Source organism: Panthera tigris, chromosome A1 (genome assembly GCF_018350195.1).
Source record: "Panthera tigris isolate Pti1 chromosome A1, P.tigris_Pti1_mat1.1, whole genome shotgun sequence".
Taxonomy (NCBI): Eukaryota; Metazoa; Chordata; class Mammalia; order Carnivora; family Felidae; genus Panthera; species Panthera tigris.
In genome coordinates, this window is record NC_056660.1 from 72,847,849 (window position 1) to 72,869,333 (window position 21,485).

Here is a 21,485-nt window from a genome sequence, read left to right on the forward strand (position 1 = left end):
TGCTTCAAAGGAGAACGTTTTCATACCGGTATTGGCTTTTATTGACAATTGATATAAATTATGCCCTTATGTGGATGATCTTCACTTTTTTTTTTTTTTTGTAGAAGTGCAACCAAAGAGATCATGCTTGTTGAGTGACCATTATTTAAAAGCAAACCAACCCAAAACGCAAAGAAAACCAGAATATTAAACTTTTTGTCAATTAAGTGCTATGTTCTTTCTTGTCTTTAGCTTCCAGAAAGTTCAACCCTACCTTTTTTTAAAGAAAAAGTTTATTTATTTATTTATTTATTTATTTATTTACTTATTTAGAGCACACACAAGAGAGAGAGCACAAGCAGGAGAGGGGTAGAGAGAGGGGGAGAGAGAATCCCAAGCAGGCTCTGCATTGTCAGCACAGTGTCTGATGTGGGGCTTCATCTCGTGAACTGTGAGATCATGACCTGAGCAGAAATCAAGAGTCAAGAGTCAGATGCTTAACCACCTGAGCCACCCAAGCGCCCCTCAGCCCTACCTTTTGTGCTCAAATGCACTAATTTCCTTTTGCCTATGTTTTTGATAAGAATATTCTCTATATGTTCCAAATGAGCATTCTTCATAACATCCCCACGCCACAGAGAGCTGGTCCCATGGGCACACTTCTATTAAATCTGAGGAAAGAAGCTGTGACAAAGTAGAAACTAAGCTTGAGATGAAGAGACAAGGGCAGTGCATGGAGCATTTCTGTCCCCACCACTCCCTCCGATGGACTCCAACACCCTTGGGTCACTACCCCTTATTTACCAGGACCCTATGCACCCTACCGCAACCCACCCATACAGCCCCAACGCCACAAATAATACCTACCTCCGTCCACCACGCTGGCTTTCAGAGAAAGGCACCAGGACAACAGATCAGTAGAAAGTGCTTTGTTAGGTCATCTGCTAAGAATCAGAGAAATCGACTCCTCAGAAAAGCCCAGTGTGGCCTGTACAGCCTCAGATACAAGCTTCTCTTTGCGTCTTCCTCCAACATCACCATGACACCAGGAGATGAGGAAGAAAGAGAAGGCTTAAAGCTTCCTGTGAAGAGATCCACTGCTAGCACTCCCAGATTTCTTGAAAACAAGAGAAGTTTCCCAAATGATACCGTTGGGGGTTCCATCTTTGGTGGGGAGGTTCCAGCCAAACTGACTTTTCTGCGAATAACTATAAATTGCACCAATTCCAAAAAACTCACTCCCCAAAGGTTTGAATGGAAGGAAAGCATTCCTGGGGTGCCTGGGTGGCTCAGTGGGTTAAGTGTCCTACTCTAGTCAGCTGTGCTGACAGCTCAGAGCCTGGAGGCTGCTTCGGATCTTCTCCCCCCCTCTCTGCCCCTCCCTCACTTGTTCTGTCTCTCTCTCTCTCTCTCTCTCTCTCTCTCTCTCTCTCTCTCTCTCTCAAAAATAAGTAAACATTAAAAAAGAAAAAAGGAAAGCATTCCTTAAAAATAAAGGGAATGGAATCTCTTGTAGGATATGTGGAGTCCTTCTTGTAATGAACTCTGTTACCTTAAATTACATGTAGGACATGCCTTACCTTTACTAGTTTCTGCTCACAGATTTAGAGGGACCACGGCTCTTGTGGCAATCCTTCTTCTGTTATTTCTTATTGCCTTAGAGGTTTTTGTCATTCAATATTTGTATGAGGGGTTTTATATAACCATTTTCTGTAACCTAAGAAAATTATTCTCACTTCTAATTTTTTTAAAATAAGCGAATGGGCAGAGATATTGACTAGTGAACATCAGACTGGTTACCTGGGGCGGGCTGTGTCTCTTGAGTACTTTTCTATCACTAGAGCCCTGTGGGGTGGGCACACTCAGAACTGGCACCTGCACCCTGTGCCCTCCTGTACCACCTGTGTTGGTCTGACTCATCAAGGTCCTGTAAATCTTCGACTTCCGCAAATGCCCTTGGTTGCTATTTAAACTGTTCTGTTTTCTTCCCCAAAGGAACTGGTGTAGACTTGAAAATGAGTTTTTCCTGAGACTGACCAGAAGTTAGTGACTACTAACTATAATTGTGGTGATGGATGCACAGCTTTATTGGGATATGATTCACACATCATACAATTCACCTGTTTCAAATGTCCAGTTCAGTAGCTTTTAGTATATTCATAATGTTGTGGATTCATCACCTCAATCAATTATAGAATAGTTTCATTATTACAAAAAGAAACCCCATCATCCCCAACCTCCTCCTCCCTCCCAGCTGTAGGTAACCCACTAATCTAATTTCTGTCACTAGAGATTTGCCTATTCTGAACATTTCATATAAATGGAATCATACACTGTCTGCTCCTTTGTGACTGGCTTCATTCATTTAGCATAATGCTTTCAAGGGCCATCTGTGTTGTAGCATGGGTCAGTATTTCATTTATTTTTATTGCCCAATAATATTCTGTAGCATGGATAAACTACATTTTATTTATCTTACTTACCCATTCATCAATTGATGGATATTTGGCTTGTTTCTCCTTTTTGGCTATGATAAATAATGCTGCTACAAACATTTGTGTGGACATATGTGTTCATTTCTCGTAGCTATATACCTAGGAGTGAAATTGCTTGATCATATGGTCACTCTGTAAGTGTTTGAGGAACTGTTTTCCAAAGTGACTAGACCATTCTGCATTTCCATCAGACGTGTATGAGGGTTCCAGTTCCACCACATCCTCAACATTCCTTATCGTCTATCTTTTTCATTAGAGCCATCCTGCTGGGTTGACATAGTGTCTTACTGTGGTTTTGATTTGCATTTCTGAGATGGCTAATGATGCTGAACATCATTTCGTTGTGTTTATTGACCATTTCTACACTGTCTTTGGAGAAGTGACTATTCAGATATTTTGCCTATTAAAAAGAATTTTTTTTAATGTTTTTTTTTTTATCTTTGAGAGAAAGAGAGAAACAGAGCCTGCGTGGGGTGGGCAGAGAGAGAGGGAGATATAGAATCTGAAGCAGGCTCCAGGCTCTGAGCTGTCAGCACGGAGCTTGATGTGGGGCTCGAACTCACGAACCACGAGATCATGACCTGAGCTGAAGTCGGATGTTTAACTGACTGAGCCATCCAGGCGCCCCTACATATTTTGCCCATTTTTAATTGAGTTGTTTGTATTTTTTTATTATTCTAAAGCATTATTGTAAAATAATTTTTTAATAAAGCAGATGGGCAGTGATTGTGACTCTAGGTGTTTAGTAGTTGTAAAATAAATGTTCATTGAATGAACCCATGTGAAACATTTGATATATTTCTTAGTCTTTTGTAGTGTCTAGTGGATTGTTGATGTTTCTTTCTCCTCCCTCTTTTCTTAGGATCCCATTTTGCAGCTCCCAAGTTTCTGTAGGATGCTCTAAACGATTGTCACAGTTGGTTTTCAAGTAGCAGAAAGAGTTGCAACTTCTCCTTAACAGAACTTTTATAGTTGCATTCAATGCCTAACGTTGCAGAAGCAGAAAGGGCAAATGATTCTGGAAATGGTGAGCACAAATCCGAGAGAAAGTCTCCTGAAGAGAATCTACACGGTGCTGTACAGTCTTTCTGCACTCGTGCCTCGGGGGCACCCTTGGGCCCCAAAGGAGATGGTCATTATCCGTGGAGCTGTCCAGTGACCCATACTCGGGAGAAAATTTATGCCATCTGTTCAGACTATGCCTTTCTCAACCAGGCAACCTCAATCTATAAACCTCCAAATTCAACCCGCTCTTCTTGTCTTCCTGATAGTACCTCTTTATCTGCGGGAAATAACCCATCAAGATACATTGGCATCCCAACTAGTACATCAGAGATCATCTACAATGAAGAAAATAGCTTGGACAACTTATCCAATAGCCTGGGCAAGCTACCTCTCGCATGGGAAATTGATAAGTCTGAATTTGATGGGGTGACCACAAATTTGAAACACAAATCAGGTAAGGAAGGAGGAGTGAATTCCCCATGTGAAAATAATAAGAAAACAATGTATCTTGTTTAAGCTTGCCATTAAGCATGGTTTCCTTTTTTATACTGCTATACAAGGAACATTGCTATCATGTCTATCACTGTAGTTAAGAAATAACTTTGGGCAGAGGACATTTAGTTCATTAATGGCTTGCCACTGGAAACTGCACACATAACCTTAGCATTTTGAGAGCTTTGAAAAAATCTAAGAATGCTGTAAAATACTGGTATTGCAGATAAGTATACAGTGGCTTAGAAATGGTTAACGAGGTGGCTAGAATAACATACCACTATGTTTTAGTTTTGCAGAGACATGAATTCATCTTTCCCAACTAAACGTTTAGTTTTTTCTTCTGTATAACTGTGGCTTTTTCCTTTTAAAATTGTTTGAGCACCCAGCAGGGTCTCCAGGTACCACTGACTAGGTTGTGTACTGCACAATTTAAGAGGGCGCTATTCACCCAGGGTGCAATACAAAGCCTTCGCAATTGCAGGGTGGTGGCCCTGTGGCAGACACTACTGCTTTTCACTTCTTTCTTTTGAACTCACAGTAATACAGGATTTTTATGTGGTGGGTACTCTTATTTTATAGGTAAAGAGATTGAGGCTCAGAGAGGTTGAGTTGCTTGTGGAAAGACGATAGCTAGGAGGAGGTGGAGGTGGGATTTGTATTTTACTTCTAGGCTTCTTTTTGTAAAACCTCCATACTTCTTGTTCGTTTGTCAGCTTGACTTGTTTCCCAGAATGTTATGTAAATTTGTGTTCTCGGCGTGTCAGGGGGGTTTCACCTTGTGTCTATATTTACAGGTGATTGGTCTGTAATTTTTTTGTAATATATTTTTCAGGTTGTTGGAATTAGGGCTATGCAGGTCTCCTAAGACAAGTTGGGAAGTGTTCTCTCCTATTTTCTGAGAGCTTTACAGAGGGGTGTAACAAATCTCTAACTGTGATCATGGAGTTGTCTTGATTCCCATTGATTCTGTCAAGTTTTAGTTTGTCCATTTCATCTAAGCTGCCAATTTTGTTGGCATGGAGTTATTTCTTCTTTTTCTTTTTTAAAGTTTATTTATTTATTTTGAGAGAGCGAGCAAGTAAGAGAGAGAGTGAGCACAAGCAGGGGAGGGGCAGAGAGGGGGACAGAGAATCCCAAGAAGGCTCCACACTGTCAACATGGAGTCCGATGCGGGGCTCAATCTCACCAACTGTGAGATCATGACCTGAGCCAAAATCAAGAGTCTCACGCTTAACTGACTGAGCCACCCAGGCCCCCCAAAGTAATTTTTAAAATATTTTTAAATGTTTTTTATTTATTTTGAGGGAGGGGGGCGTGGGCAGGAGAGGAGCAGAGAGAGAGAGAGGGAGAGAGAGAATCCCAAGCAGACTTCGAGCTCTCAGTGCAGAACCTAACACGGGGCTCGATCTCACCAACCATGAGATCGTGACCTGAACCGAGACCAAGAGTTGGCTACTTAAACAACTGAGCCACCCAGCTGTCCCTCCCCAAAGTTATTTCTAAAGTCCTTTTTATCCCTCTAATGTCTACAGGGTCTTTTAGCAATAATTCCTCTTTCCTTTCCTGATAGTGGTAATTTATGTTCTCTCCCTTTTTCTTCTGGTTAGGGGTGTATCAGTTTTGCTCATCTTTTCAGATAACCAGCTTTTAACTTGGTTAATTTTCTCAATTGTTTGTTTTCTATTCTATTGATTTCTGCTTTTTATTATTTTCTTTCTTCTACTTACTTCGGGTTTACTTTGTTCTTCTTTTTCCAACATTTTGATTCAAGACTTTTCTGCTTCCAGCATTTAGTGCTTAACATGGCTCTGTAAGTACTCTGATAGCCACAGCCCACGAAGGTTGATACACTGTATTTTTATTATCATGTAATTTGAAGTATTTTATAATTTCCCTTGTGATTTTTTCTTCGATATATATGTTACTGTTAGAAGTATGCTGCTTAATTTCCAGATACTTTGGGGCTTTTTCTAAATATTGATTCTTTCAAAGTTTATTTATTTTGAGAGAGAGAGGGAGCGTGTGTGCGCACACCCACACACACGTGAGCAGGGGAGAGGCAGAGGGAGAGGGAGAGAGAAAGAAAATCCTAAGCAGGCTCTGTGCTGTCAGTCCAGAGCCCTATGCAGGGCTTGATCCCAGGAACCATGAGATCATGATCTGAGCCAAAATCAAGAGTCTGATGCTCAACTGACTGAGCCACCCAGGTGCCCCAATATTGATTTCTAATCTATTTCCTTTGTGGACAGAGGACATATGAACTCGTCTTTTAAAATGGGCTGAGACTTGTTTTATGACCCAACACACAGTCTATGTTGGTGAATGTACCGTGTGCATTTGAAAAGATGGGTGTAGTGTTGGGTATAGTGTTCTATAAATACACATTGGGTCGAAGTATTTGTGATTGGGCCAAAGTGTTGTTCACATCTTCTGTGTCACTACTGAGTTTTTGTCTTGTTCTCTTAACAGCTGAAAATGAAATGTTAAGGGGTGCCTGGGTGGCTCAGTCGGTTAAGCGGCTGACTTCAGCTCAGGTCATGATCTCGCGGTCCGTGAGTTCTAGCCCCATGTCGGGCTCTGTGCTGACAGCTCAGAGCCTGGAGCGTGCTTCAGATTCTGTGTCTCCCTCTCTCTGACCCTCCCCTGTTCATGCTCTGTCTCTCCTGTCTCAAAAATAAATAAACGTTGAAAAAAAAATAAAAAAGAAAAAGAAAATGAAATGTTAAAAATCTCCAGCTATGATTGTTATCTTTTCTGCATTTAATTCTGTTGATTTTTGCTTCCATGTAATTTGAAACTCTACTAATTAGGTGCACACACAATATGAGTATTATTTCCTCTTGTTGAATTGACCTTTTTTATTGTTATGAAATGTCCCTCATTATTCCTGGTAATATTTCTTGTTCTGAAAGCTATGTTGTTTGATATTCATCTGGCTACTCCAGCTTTCTTTTGACTAGTGCTTGCATGGTGTATCTTTTCCTGTCCGTTTATTTTCAACTTGTATCTTTTTATATTTAAAGTGCATCTCTCCTGCTCAACCATAAAAAAGGATGAGAATTTGCCACTTGGAACATGGATGGATCTAGAGGGTATCATGCAAAGTGAAATAGTTCAGACAGGGAAAGACAAATACTGTATGATTTTACTTTAACGTGGAATCTAAAACCTGAAACTAACGAGTAAACAAGCAAACAAACAGAAAGCAGAATCAGACCTACAAATACAGAGAACAAACTGATGGTTGCCAGAGGAGAGAGGGGTGGGGGACAGGCAAAATGGGCAAAGGGGTGTGAGAGATACAGGCTTCCAGTTAGAGAGTGAATGCCTCATGGGAATAAGAGGTACAGCATAGGGGATACAGTCAAGGTTCTGTAATAGTGTGGTGTGGTGACAGATGGTAGCAACTCTTATGGTGAGTGCAGCATATAGAGTTGTTGAATCACTGTATTGTACACTTGAAACGAATGTAACATTGTGTGTCAGTCAGCTCGCCTCGGAAAAGACATGATTCATCTTCCTTTTGATAAAAACTTGATAGCTGAAGAAAAAGATAAGGTGGATCTCTTAAAGATAAGTATATTCCATGAATTATTTGTTTCAGATTATTGTTTTTTTTAGTTCTGGAATTTACATTTTTAATGTAGTTTTTGTTTCCTATCTTGGGTTTCCTATCTTCTCATTCCTTACTGGAAGATTTTATCTATCTCATAAAGCATAGATATAATATCCACTTTCTTTTTTCCTTTCCTTTTCTTTTCTTCCTTCCTTCTTTCCTTTCTTTCGTCCTTCTTTTCTTTCTCTTCTTTTTTCTTTTTTGAGAGAGAGAGGGTGCAAATGAGCGAAGGGCAGAGAGAGAGAGAGAATCCCATGGGGGGCAGAGAGGGAGAGAGAGTGAGGGAGAGAGAAGTGGGGCTCACCCATAGCAAGGCTCACACTCACCAATCATGACATCAAGACCTGAGCCAAAGTCTGATGCCTGACTGATAGAGCCACCCAGGTGCCCCTGTAATATCCACTTTAAAATCCTTATCTGCTGGGGTGTCTGGGTGGCTCAGTCGGTTAAGATCTCAGCTCAAGATCTCAGCTCGGGTCTTGACCTCAGGGTTGTGAGTTCAAGCCCCATGTTGGGCTCTGTGCTGGGTGTGAAACCTACTTAAAATAAGATAAGATAGAATCCTTATCTGCCAGTTTTAAAATTTGGGTCATCTTCGAGTTGGTCTTATCTTTTTTCTTGAGAAGGTGTCACATTTTCCAGCTTCCTCACATATTCAATAATTTTGAATTTTTTTTTTTTTTTCAACATTTATTTATTTTTGGGACAGAGAGAGGCAGAGCATGAACGGGGGAGGGACAGAGAGAGAGGGAGACACAGAATCGGAAACAGGCTCCAGGCTCTGAGCCATCAGCCCAGAGCCTGACGCGGGGCTCGAACTCACGGACCGTGAGATCGTGACCTGGCTGAAGTCGGACGCTTAACCGACTGCGCCACCCAGGCGCCCCACATATTCAATAATTTTGGATTGTATGCTGGGTATTGGAAATGTGTTGATTTTGAAGAGTGCTTTATTTCAAGTTTGTTCATTTGTTTGTTTTTAATTTTAGCACCAATAGATTTGGTTTGACTAAAACCACAAATTCTGTCCCTTAAGGACATTTGAAATCTCTGTCCAATATTTTTTGGCCTTAGCTGTGCTCTTTGGGGTCTGCTCTGTGCACGCATGGTTCAAGAGTCAGCCTAGGATCGGGGCCAAATTTATGCACAGAATTTGAGTCTCCCCTTTTCTGGCTCTTTTATTTCTGGGGTACCCACCCACCTCACTTTCCAGTGACAGTGATTGCCCAAAACTCTGTCCCGTGGTTCCTCCAGTCAAAAAGATGGCAGATACTCTACTTTTTGCTATGCTCAGACCTTTCTCTAAAAGGCAGTGTGGTGAATAGAGGTAGCTGTGTGTGTATGTGTGTTCCTTTTGGTGTCAGAGCTATATGGTTGTGTTGTGGGCCAGGTGGGGAACGGAAGAAGGAATATGGCGGTGACAGACAGCAGTGGGCAGAGGTTCTTGGGGTTGATGAGATGGGGAGACAGTGTTCAGGTGTGGGTATGTTACGTTCTCCTCTCAAACTTAGCTCCCACTTTGCCAGAGCTTTCCTCTCTCCCGAGCTGAATGGACTTTTGCGCGTGTGGAAACAGGTGGATTTACCAAGGATGCTTATTTGGAACACACACTTCTTTAGCCCTGGGGGCTCCGAGGCGTAAAGTTGAAGGGGACAGAGGGCAGGCTTAGGTAGCCTCAGAGGAAAGCGTGTGGGGCCAGACCACCCCAGGGGGTGCTGAGGGCACTGATTAGCATGCTTCATTAGCCTCTAAGGTTTTAAGTGGCTGGGAAAACTGCGTAGGGCATTAAGGCATTATGGGGCAGTGAAGACAAGACATCGGAGAAATGCTGGACAGTAGTTTTTCCATCTTGTCAGTCTCTAAGATGTATTTTATTAGGGGAAGAAACTTGTCCGAATGGGACTTAGCTCATATTTGCCACTGGTTGTTCAGCTCTGTGGAAATTTTGTGTCTCTGTGAAGACTTCAAATAGCTAGAGGCAGTGGGGAAAAACTGGTGTCTGGATATTACAGTGTTCGTCATTATGACATCTTGCAAAAATCAGAGAAATCCCCTGTATCACCATAGTTTCTGAGTTCCAGCTGGTTTGGGTTTTATTGAAGGGCGAATGAAATAAACCCCTTTCTGTGTTTGTTTTCTAGACATATCTCTCTATGATCTATGTCTTATCATTGTGAATAACTCATAAAAATAAAATATTAGCTCTAATATAATTTCATATCAGGTTTGATCACTTCATCGAAAATGTAATATGTGTGAAATTTATTAAAGTATTTGAGCATAGCTGTCTGAAATGTTAATGGTATTTTACTGACATGAAACTTGGATGTTATTTATTAATATATTTTTTAAAGTTTTAATTTAAATTCCAGTCAGTTAACAGAAAGTGCAATACTCGTTTCAGGCATACAATGTAGGGATTCAACATTCCATACCTCACCTGGTGCTCATCTCAACAAGTGCATCCTTAATCCCTATCACCTATTTCCCCCACAGCCACCCACCTCCCTTCTGGTAACCATCATTTCTCTATAGTTAAGATTTTAATTAAATAGGTGGGTTTTTTTTTTGTTTTTTTTTTTGCCTGAGTAATCCATTAGCATCGTTCAGAAACAAAAAGTGTAAAAATTAAACAGTGCAATGTCTCATTCTCAGTTTTGTCTTCTTTTTGTCTAGCTTCCAATTCTCCTCCCCCTTAGGTGACCCTGCTATTTGCTTTACATGTCTTTTGGAAAGAGTGGTGTGTGTGTGTGTGTGTGTGTGTGTGTGTGTGTGTGTGTGTTTGCTTGCATGCGCTCACGTGTGCACATGCGTGTGTGTGTGTGCGTGCACACTTCGTTACGTACACACACACAGAAAGAAGACTTTGTTTTCCATTCTAGTTCCTGGTGCTGAAGTCACGTTTTCATAATGTACACATGAGCATCATTCTTAATCCATTTTGTGGTCTCTGTAAGGCCTGCAGGTATTTTTAAATATCACATCATTGCACTATTGGATCTATTGCTTTTACTTTCTTAACAGAGTTACATTAATGTGGTTTTATTGTTTTGTAGAAAGGGATTCATTTTCTGGAAAGTGGTCTAGTTAAATATTTTACCATTGGTAATTTGATTTTCTTTCTTTTTTTTTTTTTTAAATTTTTATGTTTATTTATTTTTGAGACAGAGAGAGACAGAGCATGAACAGGGGAGGGTCAGAGAGAGAGGGAGACACAGAATCTGAAACAGGCTCCGGGCACCGAGCTGTCAGCACAGAGCCCGACGCGGGGCTCGAACCCACGGACCGCGAGATCATGACCTGGGCTGAAGTCGGACGCTCAACCGACTGAGCCACCCAGGCGCCCCAAGTAATTTGATTTTCTAAACCAAAGATTTTGTGATTGATTCTTTTCCTAGAGAAGTGACTAGATCAGGAGTTGGAAGTGTAAGAATCTGATAGGAACTACACTCATGATTGCTTAAACTTGTTTTTATTTATTCTCTCTCTTTAAGCCAGGGGAGTATTCTTGAAGATACATGTCTTTCTTCAACATGTTTGCAATATCATTTTGAGAACTAGTGGCAGTTACTTTTTAATTTTGTTACATAATTTTTTAAATGTTTATTTATTTTTGAGAGAGAGTCAGAGCTCGAGTTGGGGAGGGGCACAGAGAGAGACACACACAGAATCTGAAGCAGGCTCCAGGCTCTGAGCTGTCAGCACAGAACCCGATGCGACGTGGGGCTCAAACTCGTGAACCTCAAGATCATGATCTGAGATGAAGTTGGTTGCTTAACCAACTGTGTCACCCAGGGGTCCCTTTTACATAATTAATTATACTCCCATAATGGCTTATTTCATCCTGAGCATTTTGCTTACTTTGTATTCTTGTGTTTAGGCAATGTAAAGAAACAAATTTGCAAGAAAAAAACTTCAGACAAAAAAGGAAGACATCAGAGGGAGTGGCCTCAGTATTCTCCTCTTGAAGATATTAAGCAGCGGAAAGTATTAGATCTCAGAAGATGGTAATCTCTAAAAATTGACTTTTTTCCTTAACCACACTTAACACAATAGCGTTGTCATACTTAATAAAGTTAATAATATTTCCATAGTATCTAATTCCTAGGCTAAATTTAGGTTTTCCACATTGTTTTGAAGTATTTTCACAAGTGGTTGTTCATTGTGGTTCCCAACCATGAACCACACTTAGTGTTTGCTTGTTGTGGCTTGTATGTCTCTCTTAACCTAGAACAGTCTCTACCTCCCTCCCCTCACTTTTGTTTTTTAAATTCTAGGAGATTGACTTCTTTTTTTTTTCTCTAATGTTTATTTATTTATTTAGAGAGAGATAGAGAGTACAGGGAAGGGGCAGAGAGAGAGAGAGAGAGAGAGAGAGAGAGAGAGAACCCCAAGCAGACTCCACGCTGTTAGTGCAGAGCCCAACAGCGAGGCTCAATCTCGTAAACCGTGAGATCGTGACCTGAGCCAAAATCAAGAGTTGGACACTTAACTGACTGAACCACCCAGGGGCCCCTAGATTAACTTCTTAAAGAGACTTGGCCAGATATCTTGTAGAGTGTCCTACCTTCTGGATTTGTCTGATATTTCCCCCCTGTTGTCTAAATTATTTCTATAGCCTCAGTATTTCCTGACAGCTGGAAGTTAGACATACAGACTTGGTTTAGATTCTGGTTGAACATTTTAGGCAACAGTACTGCCTCGGTGACCCTTTGTTCTTCATACTGCATCACATCAGGGGATGCATAGTATCTGGTCGTCCCGTACTAGATTCTAAGACTGATTATCGGATTTAGGCGGTGACAGCATCAGCCCACATTGTCAAGTTCTTTTTTCTTCCTTTCTGCAACCATCACATAATCAGTGGGGGGGACAGTGGCATCAGGCTAATATCCTGTCCCCATTAACTTTTCACCTAGTGGTTTTAGCCAAACCCATTGATGACTGTTACCTGAATCCTTGCTGGAAAATGGTGATATTTCAAATTTCTTTCATATCTTCTCCCTTTATTAGTTAGCGATCTTCTTCCAATAAGAAGAGCTTTCACTCATCAACTGTGGCTGTTTGGTTACCTTGGAATACAGTTCCTATTTGAAAGAAAAAAAATGTTTAATGATGGCTTTTGGATATTACTAGTCTATGATTTGAGATTAAAAAAAATTTTTTTTTTACCATTTATTTATTATTGAAAGAGAGAGTCAGAGCCTGAGCAGGGGAGGGGCAGAGGGAGAGGGAGACACAGAATCTGAAGCAGGCTCCAGGCTCTGAGCTGTCAGCACAGAGCCTGACGCAGGGCTTGAACTCACAAACCGTGAGATCATGACCTGAGCCGAAGTCAGAGGCTTAACCAACTGAGCCACCCAGGCGCCCCTGAGTTGAGATTTTAAAAATTATTTGTGTGAGGTTTAAAAAATGTTAGATTTTATCACCTATTTAATAAATATTGGACCCTTTACTGTGGCCGAGAATACAGAGATACACAAAACATGGCGTTTGTTTTCTCAGAGTTTAAAATGTAGGTGAGAAATGGGGACTAAGCAGAGAAATATAAAATATCTCAGACAAGTTTCAGACAAAGATGGGTATGAATATTCAGACAAGATGGGTATGAATAAACTACCAACATGAGAGGAAATAATGATCATCAAAAGGCTTCACTGAGGAGCTGGGCCTTAAGAGAGGTATGGAGGGTCCAAAGGTCTTTGCATGGATGGGAGGAGAGTGTCTTGTGTATTGGTAATGAAGATTAGACAGTCTTGTCTGGAGTGAAGTTCAGAAGCTAAGAAGCTTACCTAACATCACATGGTGAAGAAGCAGATCTTGTATTAAAACTGAAGAGAGCCAGACTCCAAAGTTCACATTCTTTCTTTGTAACCTGTCATGATCTGTATCTTGGACACTAGGCTAAGGATTTAGATTTTTTTGTTGTTGTTCCTGACGTAGAGAGAAGCCCTTGATGATTTCTTAACAAAAGGGTATTTTAAAAGATTAATTGGTAGTAATAAGGATGTAGATTATATTGGAGAAGAGGCATTAGAATCAAAAACAGTAATTTTATTTTCTTTGGAGAAAGCCTTTGCCCATTTTTGCTTCTAATCCCTTAGACCTAAGATTTGTTTTAACAACAAATTTGGGTAATTGTATTTTAATAGTATAACATGTGAAACCATAAGGCTTGGATGAGGAAGGATAGATGGGAGAAATAACCTGAGGGGAAACACTGTTAGGATGACAAACACATTTCCCACTGAAGATATTACAAGAGTACGGTTGGAATGGAAACACCCGTAGGAGATAGTAGAAAGTCAGTAAAAGTTTTAGGCTGGTCATGAACAAGACCAGTAAACAAGTTTGGACTGATGAAGAAATATGGAAAATCTTAAGGGTGCCTAGGAGTGACCCTAAGACTTTGTGAAGAGGTGTTTTGAATAGAAGTTGGAGATTTAAATATGACAGAATAAGGTCTGTTTACTCCATTCCTTCTCTCTATTGGGGAGGTAGCTTTCCTCTGCTCTTCCAGGCTCTTCTAGATGGACTTAGAATCAAATTGACATGAGACAGATTAACAGGAGAAAATCAACGTATGTACAGGGAATTCACACAGACATGGAAATTCTAAAGACATTGAGGTAACATGAAGGCTATGTGAGCTAAAGAGAGGGGTAGGAGTCTGCGGATAAGAGGAGGAAGGCTATTAGTAGGGAGATGAAAGGAGATGTTTTGAAAAACAAAAATTACCCTATTATGCAGGTAACTTTCTCAGGTAAAGGGGAGTCTCTGGTTAATAGCTCTCTTCCTGGTAAAGCAGGCAGTTGATGGGGGAGGGGGGATAACGAGCTTTTTCTGAATCTGCTGGGTTTGGATTGCTTTCAACTCAAAATAATGTTCATGTCAAAGCGACCCATCTTGGGGTGGCCTGCTCTTGGCCTCTATGCCTCAAACCCATGGAAACAATAACAAGAAAATAAAAAATAGGGGAAAACTCTTATCTTCCCTGAAACAAAGAATTAACAATATCCCCAAACCATAGTCTCTAATACATGCTTCTCAAATCCTCTGCACTCTGGACCAACAGGGAGAGGACACCAAGAACTGCAAAGACTACTATTAGCCTCAAATGGTACAGGTTTCCCTAAAGTTCATGTGGCAGTCCTGAAACCATCCGGTGACCCTTTGGTTAGACTAGGGGTGTGAGCCACTGCACCAGGGGAGGAACATCAGAGTTCTTGATGGAGATCCAGTTCAGCACTACAGAAATGCAGGTAGGGGTTGTGGAAGGAGACATCCTGCTCATCTGATCGCTACTGGACTATTTTACTTCCTAATTTCTAGCTAAGGACAGTGCCTCTAGTGAATTGCTGGGAAGGTAGTGATGGCAAGAGTGGAACGTAGGCCACCCACTTCCTGATTTCAAAACCTCCCAGAGCTACATAATCAAAACAGTGTGATCTTGGCATAAAGACAGATATGTAGACAACTGGGTCAGAATAGAAAGCCCAGAGAGAAGCACTCGTGTAAATGGGCAAACAATCTTCCGTAAGGGTGCCAAGCCCACGGAATAGAGAAAGGACAGTCTCTTCAGCAAATCTTGCTGGGAAAAGTGGATATCCACCTGCAAAAGAATGAACTTGACCCTGCTTATCAAAAATTAACTCAAAATAGATTAAAGACATAAATGTAAAGACCTAAAACTATGAAACTAGAAGAAAACTTAGGGGGAAATTTCATGACATTGAATTTGACAACGATATCTGAGATATGACACCAAAAGCACAGGTAGCAAAAGCAAAAATAGACAAATAGAATCATATCAAGCCTTAAAACTTCTGTGCATCAAAGAAAACCATCAACAAAGTGAAAAGGCATCCTACAGAGTGGGAGAAAATATTTTGCAGATCATACATCTGATAAGGGGTTAATATCCAGAATATGTAAAGGACTCCTACAATTCAACAACAAAAGTACCAAAGAACCCAATTAAAAAATGGGCAAAGGACTTGAACAGACATTTCTCCAAAGAATATGCAAATGGCCAGCAAGCATACAAAAAGATGCTCAACACTATTAATTGTCAGAGAAATGGCAAATCAAAATTGCAATATGGTATTTCCTCATACCCAGTAGGATGGCCACTATGAAAAAAGCCAGAAAATAATAGTTGTTGGCAAGAATGTGGAGAAATCAGAACTTTTGTGTGCTGTCGGTAGGAATATAAAAATCTAAAATAGTACAGCCCCTATGGAAAATAGTGTGGAAGTTTCTTGAAAAGTTAAAAATAGAATGTGTGTTGTGGCTGAATGTTTGTGTCTCCCCCCAATTCATATATTGGAATCCTAACCCCCAATGTGATGGTATTAAGAGATGGGGCCTTTGGGAGGTGATTGGGTCCTGAAGGGGGAGCCCCCATGAATGGGATTTGTGCCTTGTAAAGGACAGGAAGTGGGAGATTGCTTCCTCCTCTGTCTCTGCTCCATCGTGTGAGGACACAATGAGAGGATAGCCATATGCAGTTTCTCCCCAGACATTAGATTCGTTGGCACCTCAGTTTTGGACTTCTTAGCCTCTAGAACTATGGGAAATAAATAATTGTTTGTTGTTGAAGCCACTAGGTCTGTCATAATTTGTTATAGCAGCCTGAGCTGACTAAGATACCATATGATCCCGTAATCCCACTTCTGGGTATATATCCAAAAGAATTGAAAGCAGGATCTTGAAGAGATATTTGCATACTGTGTTCATTGCAGCGTTATTCACAATAGCTGGGAAGGGGAAACAGCCCAAGTGTCCATTGATAGTTGAAGGAATAAAGAAAATGTGGTATATATACACAATGGAATATTAATTTAGCCTTAAAATAGAAGGAATTCTGACACACGGTACAACGTGGATGAACTTTGAGGACATTATGCTAGGTGAAATAAGCCAGACACAAAAAGACTAATAATGTGTGATTCCATTTTACAAAGAGGTACTTAAGAGTTGTCAAAATGAAAGAGAAAGAATGTAGAATGGTGGTCACCAGTGACAAAAAGAGAAATACTGTATGATTCCATTTATATGAAGTATAAAGTAGTCAAACTTATAAAAGCAGAAAGTAGAATGGTGTTTGTCACAGGCTGGGGGGAGGGGAAAAAGGTGTTGTCCAGTGGGTGTAGAGTTTCAGTCTTGCAATATGGAGACATTCTAGAGATCTCTTTCACAACACTGAATATAGTTAACATGACTCAACTGTACCCTTAAAAACTGGTTAAGATGGTATATTTTATGGTATGTGTCTTTACCAAAATTATAAAAAAAAAACAAAACAAAAATGAGGGGCAGACTTGACAAATTTGACGATGGGGTGTTGAAGACAGCAAACAACTCTTCAGTGATAATCGGCCCTATTCAAGGATGAGGAAAGACAGAGGAAGCAACTTGATATATGTGTATAAAAATTGCAAATAAAACCAGGCAACTGTGGAAAGCATATACATCTTTGGAAGAGTTATTCAAGGAAATAAAGTTAAAATTGACAATAAGCCCTTTATATCAAAAAAGTTATAATTCATACAATTTTTCAAAATGAAGTCAAAGAAGAGATTATATGACTACAGAAGGGGAAATAATTGACAGGCCCACAGAAAGAAGTGGAGGACAAAGTCATTGCACAGGTGAAAACCACATTAGAAGCAGGAAAAAAAACCCAACCCAGTGAAAAACATAATTAAGTCAATGGTGAGTCAGTGTGAGGAAATTGCACAAAACCCAAATGGAAAAGAACAAAGATATAAAAATGATTAAAGGACAGATAAATATTGGGGCGCCTGACTGGCTCAGTAGGTAGAGCATATGAATCTTGATCTTGGGGTTATGAGTTTGAGCCTCACATTGGCTGTAGAGATTACTTAAAAATAAAATTGTTAAAAACAGCAACAACAACAACAACAACAGATAGATATGGGTAACAGACAGAAGCTCCAAATATCACTAACTGATATTCCAGAGAAAGAGATCAGAACAAATAGAAAAAAAAAAATATTGAAAGACACAATCGGAAGGAACGTTCCCAAAAGAAGGAAAAGCTAGAGTCTGCAGATATAAAACTGTAAATTGTGTCCCAGGAAAGGAAAACCGATACAGATTGATCAGCACCAAGGCATGTTCTGGTGGAGTTACTGGAGTTCAAGCATAAGGAGTCATGGGTATACAGTGCAAAACCAGTACAAAGGGAATTTACCCCTTTGGCCTCGGTCTTCACATCATGGCAGTACTAGCTCTCAGGCTACAGTGGAATCATGTTCCTCAGGAGAGAAAAAGTCACCCAAGTGTCCTATTTATGTTGTCATTCAAGTATGGAAGCAACAGATTCCCAGTCATGCAAGAATTGAGTGACTGCAATGGCCATGAGCTCTTAGCCACTCAACAAGGAATGTCAACCACCCAAGATACCTGGTGAGAAAAAATAAGGAATGGAAAAGCATCAGGAAACAAGTCATGGTGACTGCTAAGTCCATTTGTTGGAAATTTAGTTGCAGAACAGAATGTAGGTGGTAGCTATGAATACATGAGCTCTTATGGAAGTTAGCTTCTGAGTTTGAAATATGAGAGCCCTGTAACGCCAACACTTTCTCAAGTCAGGGTCATTTCTGTGGGTAGGAGTTCTTTTTTAAACAGCCTTGCAAATAGCTATAAACAAAACCATTCATAATGTGTTCAGGGTTTTTTGCTTTTGTGGATGTAAAGCAGTTTGTAGTGTTTCCTGGATGATGATTAGCATATGAGTTTCCTAGAGCTACCATAACAAAGTGCCATAAACTGGCTGGATTAAATCAACAGGAACTGGCTCATAGTTCTGGAGGTCGAGAGTCAGAGCCCAAGCTGTTGGGAGGGCCACATTCCCTCTGAAATCTGAGGGCTAGACTCTGCTTCATCCTAGCTTCTGGTGCCTTGGCGGTCCTTGGCATTCCTAGGCTTGCTGCTGCGACACTTCTGTCTCTGAGTTTTCCCTTCATGTGTTTGGGTCTTCACACGGCACTCTCCTCTCTGCATGTCCCTTTTTTCTTTTTTATAAGGACACCAGCCATCTTGGATTAAGAGCCCACCCTTACTCAAGTATGACTTCATCTTAACTTGATTTTATCAGTGAAGACCTTATTTCCAAATTAGATTGTATTCATAGGTACCTGTGGTTAGGTCTTCAACGTATCTTTTTTTAATTAAAAAAAAAAGTTTATTTATTTATTTATTTTTAAACTTGTTAATGTTTATTTATTTTTGAGATAGAGACAGAGTATGAGTGGCGGGGGGGAGGGGGGTGGGCAGAGTGGGAGGGAGACACAGAATCCAAAGCAGGATCCAGGCTCTGAGCTGTCAGCACAGAGCCCGATGCGGGGCTCGAACCCATGGGCTGTGAGATCATGACCTGACCCGAAGTCGGACGCTCAACCAACTGAGCCACCCAGGTGCCCCTATTTATTTATTTTCAGAGAGAGAGAGAGAGAGAGAGAGAGAGAGAGAGAAGAGAAGAGACAGAGAGCACGTGCTTGCAAGTGGGTGAGGGGCAGAGAGAAAGGGAGAGAGAGAATCCCAAGCAGGCTCCATGCTGTCAGTGCAGAGCCCAATGTGGGGCTCAGTCTCACAAACCATGAGATAATGACCTGAGCCAAAATCAAGAGTTGGATGCTTAACTGCCTGAGCCACCCAGATGCCCCATGGACTTCAGTGTATCTTTTTTAGGTGGGTCCAGTTCAATCCATAACAATCCCTGTATTATGTGGCTATATAATAACCGTATAGTTTAGTAACCATAATCATCTTTTGTATCTTAAGCCTGTAGATACAAGGGTCATTGTTGACTTATGTATGTGCATTATGCATATTATATGCACATATACAAATAAACATACACCTGCAATTTTTCTTTTTGTAATTAATTTTTAAAATATTTTTATTTCGAGACAGAGAGAGAGAGAGAGCATATGCGCCCTTGAGCATATGCACAAGCATGGGGAGGGGCAGAGAGAGAGGGAGAGAGTCCCAGGCAGGCCCCTCAGTCAGCTCAGAGCCCAAGGAGGAGTGCAGTCTCACAACCGTGAGATCACGACCTGAGCCGAAATCAAGAGTCAGATGCTTAAACAACTGAGCCACCCAGGCACCCCCCTTTTTGTAATTAATTGTAAGGTAATACCAAAACTGTGTTTAGTGATGACAAATCTTGTTTCTCCTTTTTGTTTTGTCTACTATTAGCACCTTCATTAGAAAGCAGTTGGGAGAGGTGCTTGGCTGGCTTAGTCAGTAGAACCTGTGACTCTTGATCTCAGGGTTGTGGGTTTGAGCTTCAAGGGTATAGAGATTACTTAAAAAAAAAAAAAGCAGTTAGGGAAATAATTTGAAACCCAATACTATTTTTTTTAAAATTTTTTTAATGCTTATTTATTTTTGAGAGACACAGAGACAGAGCATGACCGGGGAGGGCGAGAGAGAGAGAGAGAGGGAGACACAGAATCTGAAGCAGGCTCCAGGCTCTAAACTCTCAACACAGAGCTTGATGCAGGGCTCAAACCCACAAGCTGTGAGACCATGACCTGAGCTGAAGTCAAACGCTTAGTTGACTGAGCCACCAGGCGCCCCACTATTTCTTTCTTTCTTTTTTTTTTAAAAATTGAATAGTCTCCTTCTTTTCTTCTCTGTTCATGTTAGCTGTAGTCACTTCTCTTGACACATGACTGTTTGGAAAATTGTCTGGATTAGTCAGTGCAATTAAATTGTGGTATGGAAGGATTTTGTGCTACATTTTAAAATTGTCTGTGATACGAGGTGCCTGGCTGGCTTAGTTGGTTAAGCTTTGGACTTTGTGTCAGGTCATGATCTCACGGCTCGTGAGTTCAAGCCCCGCATCTGCTCTCTGCTGTCGGTGTGGAGTCTGCTTCTGATCCTCTGCCTTTGTCTCTCTGTGCCTCTTCCCAGCTCGTGCTCTCTCTTTCTCAAATAAATAAATAAATAAATAAATAAATAAATAAATAAAATTAAAAAATAAAATTCTAAAAAGAAAAAATTCTCTGTGACAATGGAGCTGCTGGTTTTAGTTGGACACAGTGGGTGATAAATGGATGTTTTGTAGTCTGAGTTGAAAAATCTCTGAAAAGTTGATACATGGGGACAATGCTTTGTTTCATTTCTCCGGTATTTTTGAAGTTGCAAATAATCCTGTATGCAGCTCAACTAGTAACTTATGCTGAAATTTTAGTAGTTGGTATCTGCATTTATATATCATTATTTTTCTCCATTGGTTTGGAGAACATCTACTTTAATTAGTGGTTAAACTTAGCTAACTGTATTAAACTGGATGGTTTATTGTTGCTGTGCATGCATTTCTGGTATGTTTAATAAATACAAAATATCTTAAGGGAGTAAAGATTTTACCTTGGCTTTAATGAGAGAAGTTTTCATTATGTTAACACATTTAGTTGCCATGAGTGTTATATTTCTGTATGCATATTTTGTATTCATTCAAGTGAAGAAAGCAACGTTTTGTTTTCTCAGGTACTGCATAAGCCGACCGCAATATAAGACTTCTTGTGGCATCTCCTCATTAATTTCTTGTTGGAATTTCTTGTACAGCACAATAGGAGCTGGAAAGTAAGTATGTTAATTTAGTGGTATCCCTAAACTCCAAATTCCAAAGTTACTTTGTATTGCTTTTTCTGTCATTGAAGATTTCTTTTTAAATATTTTATTTCTTTTATTTTTATTATTTTTAGAGTGGGGTGAGGGGCAGAGAGAGAGAGAGAGAGAGAGAGAGAGAGAGAGAGAGAATCTTAAGCAGGCACCACACAGGGCTTGATCCCATGACCCTGAGATCATGACCTGAGCCAGACACTCAACCAACTGAGCTACCCAGGCGCTCTTATAAT

The 21,485-nt window shown here is 40.5% G+C and overlaps 1 protein-coding gene across 2 annotated transcripts in view; it reads left to right on the plus strand.

The window, feature by feature from the left end:
• LOC102956996 (basic immunoglobulin-like variable motif-containing protein) overlaps window positions 1–21,485 on the plus strand; it is a 79,922-nt gene that overhangs the window by 3,172 nt on the left and 55,265 nt on the right. For both annotated transcript variants that reach the window (XM_042979890.1, XM_042979880.1), the window contains exons 2-4: window positions 3,337–3,933; window positions 11,471–11,597; window positions 21,115–21,210. In XM_042979890.1, coding sequence (XP_042835824.1) covers window positions 3,456–3,933; window positions 11,471–11,597; window positions 21,115–21,210 — 701 coding nt within the window. In that variant the 5' untranslated portion in view covers window positions 3,337–3,455. The remainder of the gene's footprint in view (window positions 1–3,336; window positions 3,934–11,470; window positions 11,598–21,114; window positions 21,211–21,485) is intronic.